Source organism: Venturia canescens, chromosome 7 (genome assembly GCF_019457755.1).
Source record: "Venturia canescens isolate UGA chromosome 7, ASM1945775v1, whole genome shotgun sequence".
NCBI classification, from domain to species: domain Eukaryota; kingdom Metazoa; phylum Arthropoda; class Insecta; order Hymenoptera; family Ichneumonidae; genus Venturia; species Venturia canescens.
Window position 1 is genome coordinate 9,361,439 of NC_057427.1, and position 9,928 is coordinate 9,371,366.

Here is a 9,928-nt window from a genome sequence, read left to right on the forward strand (position 1 = left end):
CGATCACAAAGACCTCTTTCAAATTCCTCATCAAATATTCATGTATTCCATACACCATGAATCGACATTAGGAATAAAAAAAAAAACCGAAAAAATACGCCCAAAGATTGTGGTACTCAAAAGAATTATGCAAAGTCTTAACCAGTTTCGTACTCGACACAATGAATCTTGGAAAGCATTCAGGTCACTCGGTACAAGACCACACACGTACACACGCGCGTATAGTCATTGCAAGAGGCTCCCGACACATCGAAGTGCAATGTAAAGTATTCAATACCGAGCTGGAGTCGCCATCGACTTAATCTATTAGATTTGGCATTCCTGCTTCCTCCAGTCGTCACTGATCCTCCACTCATTGATAATCAATTACCAATCGAATGATTTCATTTGAATGCAATTTTCTATCGAGATTATTAATTCGTATTAGACACCACAAGCTTTTTCAGGTCTCACACTCAGCACGCACTGCAGTGCAAATTTGCACTTGGACTTTTCAAAACGTTTTTATTTCTTCCATGAATGTATGGAATTAATCTTACAACGTGATTTTAGTAGTAACAATTCCTTAGTAATCGATTAGAATCATTTAAAAAATTGAAAAATCGAGTTTTGTTATAGAAAAATGGCCAAATTGAAGAAAGGAATTTTGAAGTTCTGGACACTTGACATTTTCGTGGGTGCAAATTTGCACCAGTGTCGTGTCTGCGGATCAAGAGCCTCGACTTATTCGGACCCAGAAATTTTTTCCTCTTGTTTTTAACGTCCAAACGACTACACCCAAACATTATTCCAATATTGAGTTCCAACGTGACGATAAAAAATGCACCGGAGCGTTTGCTGTTCAAAGAACAATTCTGCAGTTACGAATTTAAAAAAAAAAAAAAAAAAAAAAACAACGACTTATTTTTCGCAAGCAAAAGCGAAAATCAATATCAAAGTGCAGACAAAAGAAAGATTATTCAGATTCCGAGATAATATTGATGGACCTTGGGAAAGAGCAGTGTTCTTAACGAAAAGTTCATTGAGCGATTTCAAAGGCAGATAAGGAAGAGAATCGTTGTTGGGAGGTGCTTAGCAGATAAAAATACTACGACGTATCGGTGTAAAATATGTATTTTTGATACTTACTGGATGTTGAGTGTTAATGACTGCGAGTGATGGGCAGCAGAGTGCGAGCTTTTGAACCTAGCGACATCGCTATTTCGAGAATGAAAAACTTCGCACGTGTTCCCAATCCGTAAAAATGCTGCGGTGTTTAGACGTACAGCGAGGACAATTGGAAGATTTCGTAGCTCAATTACACTCGGGGGCAAACAAAAATTGTTTCTCCTTCGTTTTAACTCGTTCGAATTTTATTTCCAGCGACTCGAGCATCAATATATCCGCGCTTCGTATTTCAACATTGACACATGTATTTTCAGATTTATAAATATTTATTCACGCAGATTTGCAGCCAGCTGAGAAGAAGCTGTGCACCAGCGCCAGATGATTTTCGATCGGAAACTCCGCGCAACGACTTTCATCTCCTCTTTCCAACGTTTAAACAAAGGAAAGAAGCTTCCGGTTGATAGTAAACAAATCGAAATGCACGTGCACACAAAGCCAGTCCACTGATTTCTTTTTCCCCACTTTGAATCCCACTTTCCGTGCTTTTTTCCTTCTTCTTTTCACCAGCCTATTTTATGCTTCTATTTATTCCAGAATTTCTATCAATCATTTCTCCTCTAACGATAAATCTCTCGCGTACATCGAGAATCAAGAAAAATGTAACGAATCCAATGCACACAATTTATTCTTCGTTCATCAGTTGCGAATAAAAATTCTTCGTCTCGCAGAACTCAAAATAACATTTTTCCTTTCAGTTCGCACGTTTCGGAGAGGATTTCGTCACTAGATCGATGGCGAAGAGTTTTAGGGGGGTCTGCATAATGCCAAGAATTTTGGATCACCGGATCGAATGACAATGTTTAAAACAACTTTTGGTCGTTGCGTTTGAGTTTTAAATAACCCGAGATTCCGATGAAACCGGAATTGTTCATCGCGATCGAGCGCTTCGTTGGAATTTATCGTTGTATTTGTTTGGCGAAATTTAAATCCTACTTTCTTAGTTTATAATATTTTTATCGTGTGAAAAGCGCGCTTCGAGCCTGCCGCTTCGAGCATATTACCACGGAGAAGCCCGGACGGGGACTAACTCGCTGGTGGAAGGATTCATTTGGGTCAGCGGCACAACTTAGTATAGCGTGACGTTGCTCCGGTGCTGTTTGGCTGCTTTGCTACCGAGACTGCTCTATACTACGAGCTCTTGGTGAAGTGAAGGTGCGGGAGAGCCGCAACTCTCGTGGTGGGATAAAGCAACAACGTCAACGGCACTAAAGTTCTCCGCAATCTTCGGAGCCGTGCTCGAGGAGTTGGTCCAGCCTCGATCTCTCACTTGCAAGTGGTTTTGATCGCCTCTGCGTTTCGAATACGAGGCTGCGATTGAACTTATTATCCAATGCTCATCGAAGCGTTGCGAATCGACGGAAACCGCACGTTTTTGACTCTAGTGTGCTCGCGGGCGAATGAGAATTTGTCACTAACCGTGCAAACGTGAAACGATTTGAGATGACAATTTTAACGACGAAGATGAAGCAAGATTCGAAGCTGCGGAGGTCGAGAAAAAGGAAAATAACGAGGCTCAGCGATTTTGAGGGATAGAAAAATCACGGTCGAGAAATATTCATTCGCGACAAGAGGAATTAACGTGAGCGAATGAGGATGGAAGTCTGCTATCGAATGTCATTCGTAATGGCTCTTTAATGATATTTCATCTCTTCGTTACATCACAATTCTTTGTCATGACTATAAATTCAGTGTGTAGCGACATTGCTTTCACATTTTTCTTCGCCCGTGTAACGTAAACACGCACGCACACTTTGGACGTCAATAAACGTTCTCGTTTGCGATAAAACGAGTGAAAAATGCACGAAGCGAGAAGTGCGTTCTCGCCACTGGGGGGGTACTTGGGATCGGTAACTTTTCAGGTAATGGGACGTAGAAAGGAAGGCAAAACAACGTTGGCCTTTAAAGTGCGCATTTCCGAAAGTACGGTAATAAATGATAAGTAAAAATTTGAATATTCGATCGGGATGAAAGTTCGGAGCTTCTTGAGCCCGGATCTCCTCGAGCCTCTTTCGCCGCTCGTACATTTCCGTGCCAAGAGGAAGAACAATTTGGTTTTAATCAGTAATGAAGGCGCGGGGCGCCTTCGCCGTTTTTCACATCGACACGGAAGCGCCAGATTTCTCTCACGAGCGAGAGAGAAAGAAAGCATTTAAAACGGTAGCTCGAATCGTCTCGAGATATCGACAGGGCCTCACACGCCAGCCGCGCAGGCAACGCGAGAGAAAAGTTCGCCGATCGCTCAGGCCCCCATAACATTTTTTCCTCCCCCTTCCTCCCCATAAACTCCTCCGCGCAGCCCCTCTCGGGGAAAATATTTTTGCTACGCTTTCACTCTTGCTCGCTATCGGGGAGAACTGGCCAAGCAGTTAAACTCTTTGCCACTTTTTCTTCCATGCTCGGCACGTAAACGCGTACCGATCTCCCTTCCGCCCAGCCTTAGCCCCATTCCAATCGCGATCCGACGCGTGTGCGATTTTCCTTTTTCATTAACATAGCGATCCATAATCTCTTTTGTTTCAAAGTCAGATGTCGCACATCGAGCAACAACTATTTTGGCTCTTGAACTTTCGAGTCGATACATTAGGGCCCTACCGGCTCGACTCTCCTTCCCTTTCGAAATATTCAGCGTGGAATGACAGTTGGAAGCATGGTTAGTATTAGCGATAAAGGGGCTGCGCTGTCGATTATTAAGTCTGTGTATTTCCTGCTGCTTTTTCGAGTTTTCAGTACTGATTTGAAGAAAAATAAGAGAATAAAAATAGCAAGAACCCGAAGAATTGAAGCACGTGGAACACGAGAATCACGCGATAAGACGCTCGGCCTATTTACAAACACGATCACCCTTCGCATTCCCTAATTTTCTCACTTTTCGTATAAAAACAAACAAAAATAATTGACGAAGAGGAAGCAAAGTAGGCGAACACGTGCGACTATGACTCGTCGAAATTATTTTTCCTCTCTGCTTAAGAGAGCGTTCATAAAATTCAGTGAAAATATGAAAAATAGCCAACAGAAGGCACGACCGCATTTACGCGTGTACGTTATGCAAGTATTTCCGTGAGCTGCTCCGCAAGAGCGCAGATTTATGTGGAAGGCAGCTCGCGAAATTCTGAAGAGAAAACTTCTCGTCCGTTTTTCTCTTTGGTTGAATGGTGAAAAGAGATTTTTATTGAACAGTGCCAGCCAATCCCGTGCGTCGCGAAGCTCCAACCCGGGGTGGGATTTTCGCTATTTCCGCTTCCCGAACAGGCGCTCGCGTTATCGCTCGCTCCTCCCACTTCTTATCGCGAGGCGCACGCGGTTGGCCAACGCTCGTTATAATCGGCGAACGGAGAATGAGGGAAAACAAATTGAGAATTTTCTTTCCAGGATTCCGAGATCTTTCCACTTTTGGCATCTTCGACGTCTAATTTGTTCCAGCATTCTCGACAACTCGTTAATCGAATTGGCCAGTTACTCAACCTCGTGAATTCCCATCGGAGATACTTGCATAGTGTCGAAACTTTTTAGTGATTGCGTCAATGTCCAATCATAGACCACGGAAAATGAATTCGATGCTAACAACGACTCGTGTGTGTGTGTGTGCGCTCAAAATTACCGAGTTTTCACCACGATTGAAACAAAACAGGCGGGCTCGGCTTGAGCTCGACGTACGTCGAATAATCCAGCCGGAGAACGACGTATTTTCGGTTCACGAAGACTCTCCTGAACGGATGAGAATTACCTCGGAAGAGGATCGGACACAGGGGCCTCTTTCCGGCGCGTTTGCTCTTCTCGTTGTCTGTCAAGTCCCACAGATCAATCATTCGACAGCCAGCAGGCCTGGTGAGGGGAAAATATTCGTTTCGTTTAATCATCATTACCACGAATTTGTGGCACATTTTTGGCTGTTCAACAATGCGCGAGTTTGGTTTTCCCTCGCCAATATCAACTGAACAGACGCGCGATTCACTCTTTTTTGGTAATTTTTTGAAGTGGTTATTTGCAAACGGATCGAAGCTGCATAATTAGAGTATTCGGATAACGCAGTGATTTGCTTGGGATCGTTAAAATGACTCACACGCTGCCGAGGCCGTAGCACAGTCCCTCTTCGAGCACGACGTAGTCAACTTGCATTTTTCGCAACGTGTCGTAAACTGTAACTGCATCCTTTCTGCTATAAATCTCATAAACCTTGAGCGTTCTGTCCCTGAAAGAGTGATGAAAAATGGCTCTAAATTTGAAAAAAATGCCATGCTATCGATTGATAGAAGTAGAACGGACTGGCATTCGAGTTGCTCAGGTTTTGACAGCTCGATAAAAAAAATAACTTTTGTATGGTTTATTGGATTTCCGTACGATGAGGGAGTTAGTAATTGTTTTCGAATTACCTCATTTCTTTGTTTTCGTAGTAGGGATTATTCGCTATCGGCCTCTCGGTCGACAGCATCACGTTCGCCATGAGCGACATTTTGCCAGCAAAGACAGCGGTCTTCGGTGTGCTCGATTTGATCCACTCGAACAATTCTTCCTGCTCGATGTTGCTGTACTCGCCTGAATTTAATTGAGGCATTGAAAGCAGATTTTGATGAGACAAGCGTTGCATAGAATAGCTAAAAGTTCGGATTTTCAAGGTGCGACTGTCATTCTGCGAGTGAGGCATCAGATCAACCAACAGAAATATATGAAAAAACTACATTTTCGAGTGAATTTAAATACAAAATGGAATTAGTGAAAGGCTCACCGATGAAATCGTGTTCCTCCTCAAGTCTGCGAATACCGTGATACGACATACCAGCGATAAGGAGAACGACGATGGCAGCCCTCATGTTTTCCTTCTTAATGCCAACTTTGTCGAGGTATCTTTTGGTGCTGGCAAGACCAGCGATAATGCACAATTGTGGTGTCATAAACAGTTTCAGTCTCATTATAAAAAAAGCCATAATAATAAAAGCCCCGGTCTGCAGAGCGTTGTAAGCGACAGCGACCTCTATGCAATCGGGGTAACCAACAGTTTGGTAATTTCTGTACCAATAATAAAGAACGAGAAACCCTGCCAAAATGGCGCTCGGCAGGAGGAGCGTGCTGACGATCGCTTCGTAGGTTTCGTACTGCAGGAAATCAAACTCGGCCGAGCACGTGTACAACAAAGTGTGAAAGTCTTTGTAGCTACCGAACTTCGACCTCAAAAGATTGAATATATGACGGTCGTCGTCGAAGGCGACGAGGATACTTTTGAGCATTATCGTCGTACCGACCGAGCCAACTATTTGCCAAAACACGAGAGTCCTCGTACTGGTACGGCCCTCGATACTGCTGTTCATAAAATTACTGTAATTACTCCCGACCAGCAAGCAAGTGTACAGCGAACACAGTAGAAGGTTGCTCCGGGTCGCAAATATTATTACAGCCACCGGTATCGCGTGGAGGGCCGACAACTTCGAGTACAAATCCCTCGGTATTATTCTCAACCATTGCAGTATCATTAACGCGATTAATTGAGTCGTCAATACGAATTGCGAGAATTGCCAACTGTGCAAGCTTATCGCTGTGATTGCCAGAAGATCCTGAAACCACGAGAATTTTCGTCTCATTAAATATTTGAAATAACTGTGGCTCCAAATAAGCTTTAGCATTTTCTGCATCAATGAAATAATCGTTTTGACAAATATTTCAATCGCATTTCAATAGGTAAAGCTTTCCTGACATTTTCACTAATCACAGCCAAAGTTTTTTGAAGTTTAGGGGTATTCCATATCACGTGAACCACCCCAATTTCATTGAGAGGGATCGTTTTTAGAAAGCTGAAAATTTGAGAAGTTTTTGTTTTTTCTGCCTACAGAGCACAAATAAATTGACGTGATGGCGAATCGGTAGGTACACACTGTTTTGTCTGTTTTTGTAAAAAATGCTTCTGATTTTTTTTAGCCCTCGTAACTTTAGGAATAACGGACCGAATAAAAACTTTTTTTTTTAATCTTAGGTTTCTGTTGCACTTTTCGGAAAAAAATATCGAACAATGGTCCATCTTCTTGATTGTTCTTGAGCGTGAAGCAAAAAAATGTCGATTTCAATGGGAGGGACATTTTATATTTTTTTCAAGAAATCCTCTAACAAACTTTGACGAATTTAACGATTTTTGAGACTAGTTTTATCGTGGCAAAATTACTCTTCATGTTTTTTCTTTTTTATACAATTTTTTTTATGTAAAACTTGATATTTTATGGGGTTGAATGAAAAAAATATGTCGATGCAGATAGGATTCTCAAAAACAGTAGAAAAAAAAAAATACAAATCGTTGGAACGTCGTTTTAACAATAAAAAACTGATAATATCAAGAATGATCGGAACGGGTTAACCATAATTACATCAAAAGCTTCTTTCCACAGAAACACACAAAACAGTGTGCACATATACAGATTTGCCATTACGCCAATTTTATTCGTGGTTCGTAGATAAGCAAAACAAAGACCTCAGAAATTTTTAGCTGTCTAAAAAGGGTCTCCTCCATGAAAAAAAAAAAAAAAAAAAGAAAAAAAATATATTTTATTAGTTTATATTATTATTTTATTTATATTTATTATTTAATCGAAAGTATGTGCAAAAACCGAAATTGTATTTCTTTACATTTTTAAATGTAGTTATTAGTTTTCAATACACAGAGAATTGAAAAAAGCACAAAAACAAAAACTGTGAGTAAAATTGAGCAGTTGAAAATTTGAAATTATTTGTAGAAATTTCTGACACTTGAAACGACACAACAAAAATTGATAAAGTCATTTGGAGATTGTAAAAAATGGGGTGGTCCTCTTGATATCGAATGCTCCATAGCAAAAATACAGTGAACACACTTACGATGTATCGACCATTGATGAGAATTTCTCGCCAGGCGAGCTGCTCTTTGCCAGCTTTCGTTTGGTACTTGTCGATGATCGTTGTAACTCTGTACATCTGATACAACAACGCTGGATAGGCGAAGCTCTCTCGTAACGGCGGGGTCCATTGTACCCTGGTACATTCGGTGTGGTTGTAGAAAAACGACAAAATCGCAATTATCCCACCGTAAACAGTACCACTGAGGTACGTTCCATAGAGGAATAAAACGACGCCGGTTGCACTAGCAAAATACCATACGACCTCGAGATAGAAATATATCGGGACGCCAAGTCCCTCGCAACTTGTCACAGGCGAGAGTCCCTCTCCTCTTTCTATCTGGGTAATAAACAGTCGATTATTAATAATGGGAGATTTTCCAATTGGTAAGTCTCGTGTCGGGATTCATATAGATATTTTTGTGAATATAATTTCACCTGCCAACAGTGCTGCTTCGTTATTATTCCGAGTGATTTTCCAGCATGGTACAGCAATCCTGTCATCACCTTGAACGAAATTCGTCAATATTTTGAATGGTTTTGTCCGAAATTTGGACTTTTTTTTACATTCAATTTTCAAGGTTTTTTTACACAATTATTAATTAAATTTTAATTATATGCAATTATTTATGTATTTATTTACTTTATGTTATACGTTATTATAAATATTAATTTTTATTAATTAATATTATTTATTATTATAATATAAATTAATATATAATAAATAATAATAAATAAATCAATACACAATATTAAATACAAATGAAAGTGATTCCGGTTGAAGATTTGTGGCAGAGAATTTCAGTTTGATCAGTGCTCATAAATATATTAATTCATTTCGATCTTTTAGAAAATGTCCATTCTCGTAAATACCTCGGGAAAAAGATTGTACTTTGCTTCCGCATTAATGACGTTTGGATACTCCGATAAATTGTCACTGTTTATCCTCGTTAAACCATCGATAAAGTTCTTTGAGTTTGCTATCGTCTTGTAGTAAGAATAATACATTCCCTGCAACGATAAAATTCAGGCAAATTATCATCTGGAGCACGGAGGGGTTTTAATTATTTCACATTCATCAATGGGGAGGGGGTTTTACGAGCCCAGCACTCCGAGCAGAATTCTCAATCGTTAAAAATATACCAGATTATCAGTTAACAATTTTCTCTTACTGTGGAAATAATTTTCTCACTTTATCGATTCATAAGTCATGAATCTAATCGTTACTCCATTTTTTACATGGATAATTGCTGCCAGTTTTTAAAAAATTATCGTTAGAATGACTCGGTTTTCGTAATTGTATGATCAATTTGTATCTCGTAATTGCACTCATTTTTTAACGAGCCATTTTTAACTCTCAGCAGCTCGAGAAAAAAAAATATTTATTAGTATATATATTGAGTATAGTTTCGGGGATTGAACTTCATGCGATGTATGAGATCGAATATTTTACCATTTCCGTTCTGAATGACATTTCCCTCTCGATCTCGGACAGATGAGAAAAGTGTCTTGCATTCTCGAAAAGCGTCGATACATGCCACCGGTGTAGGAACCCAAAGCCCAGAGCTGTCACCAAGCAACGCACAATGAGATCGATATAGTGGGGTGGGGAGCGAGTGGGAAAAAGTAATATGACAAGGGCTCCAACAGGCATGAATTCGGATTAAATAATCGAGAATAAATATTTCAACGAATTTATCGACTTACCCAAACAAGTGATAGCGGCTTTGTAAGAAATTTCGGACAGATCTCTCTCACTTTTTTGAGGGACCTTTCGCCTTTTCGACGCTCGACCGATCGCCATGTCGGAAAAGCCTGCACCGCCACGTGACGTGCCGAAGCTTTGCATACGTTTCGGGAACGAATAAAATTGCCCAGAATGTTACTTGGCAGTTGCTTGCCTCAGAAGC

General features: G+C 40.6%; 2 protein-coding genes across 3 annotated transcripts in view; both read right to left on the minus strand.

Annotated features, from left to right (window-relative positions):
* The window catches only part of LOC122413004 (uncharacterized), a 26,158-nt gene extending 21,400 nt beyond the window's left edge, over window positions 1-4,758 (minus strand). Inside the window, exon 1 of one of the 2 annotated variants that reach the window (XM_043423061.1) lies at window positions 1,129-4,758. The gene's annotated coding sequence lies outside the window, so the exon portion shown is untranslated. The remainder of the gene's footprint in view (window positions 1-1,128) is intronic. The other variant, XM_043423062.1, reaches the window with a different exon arrangement.
* On the minus strand, window positions 2,780-9,864 carry LOC122413005 (probable C-mannosyltransferase DPY19L1). The gene is made up of 9 exons (XM_043423063.1): window positions 9,726-9,864; window positions 9,472-9,584; window positions 8,892-9,029; window positions 8,457-8,525; window positions 8,002-8,358; window positions 5,891-6,713; window positions 5,538-5,700; window positions 5,228-5,356; window positions 2,780-4,989 (listed from the first exon to the last, which is right to left on the minus strand). Exons 1-9 carry the CDS (start codon window positions 9,820-9,822, stop codon window positions 4,773-4,775), a joined length of 2,106 nt encoding a protein of 701 aa, XP_043278998.1. The 5' UTR covers window positions 9,823-9,864; the 3' UTR covers window positions 2,780-4,772.
* Between the last annotated feature and the right edge of the window lie 64 nt (window positions 9,865-9,928).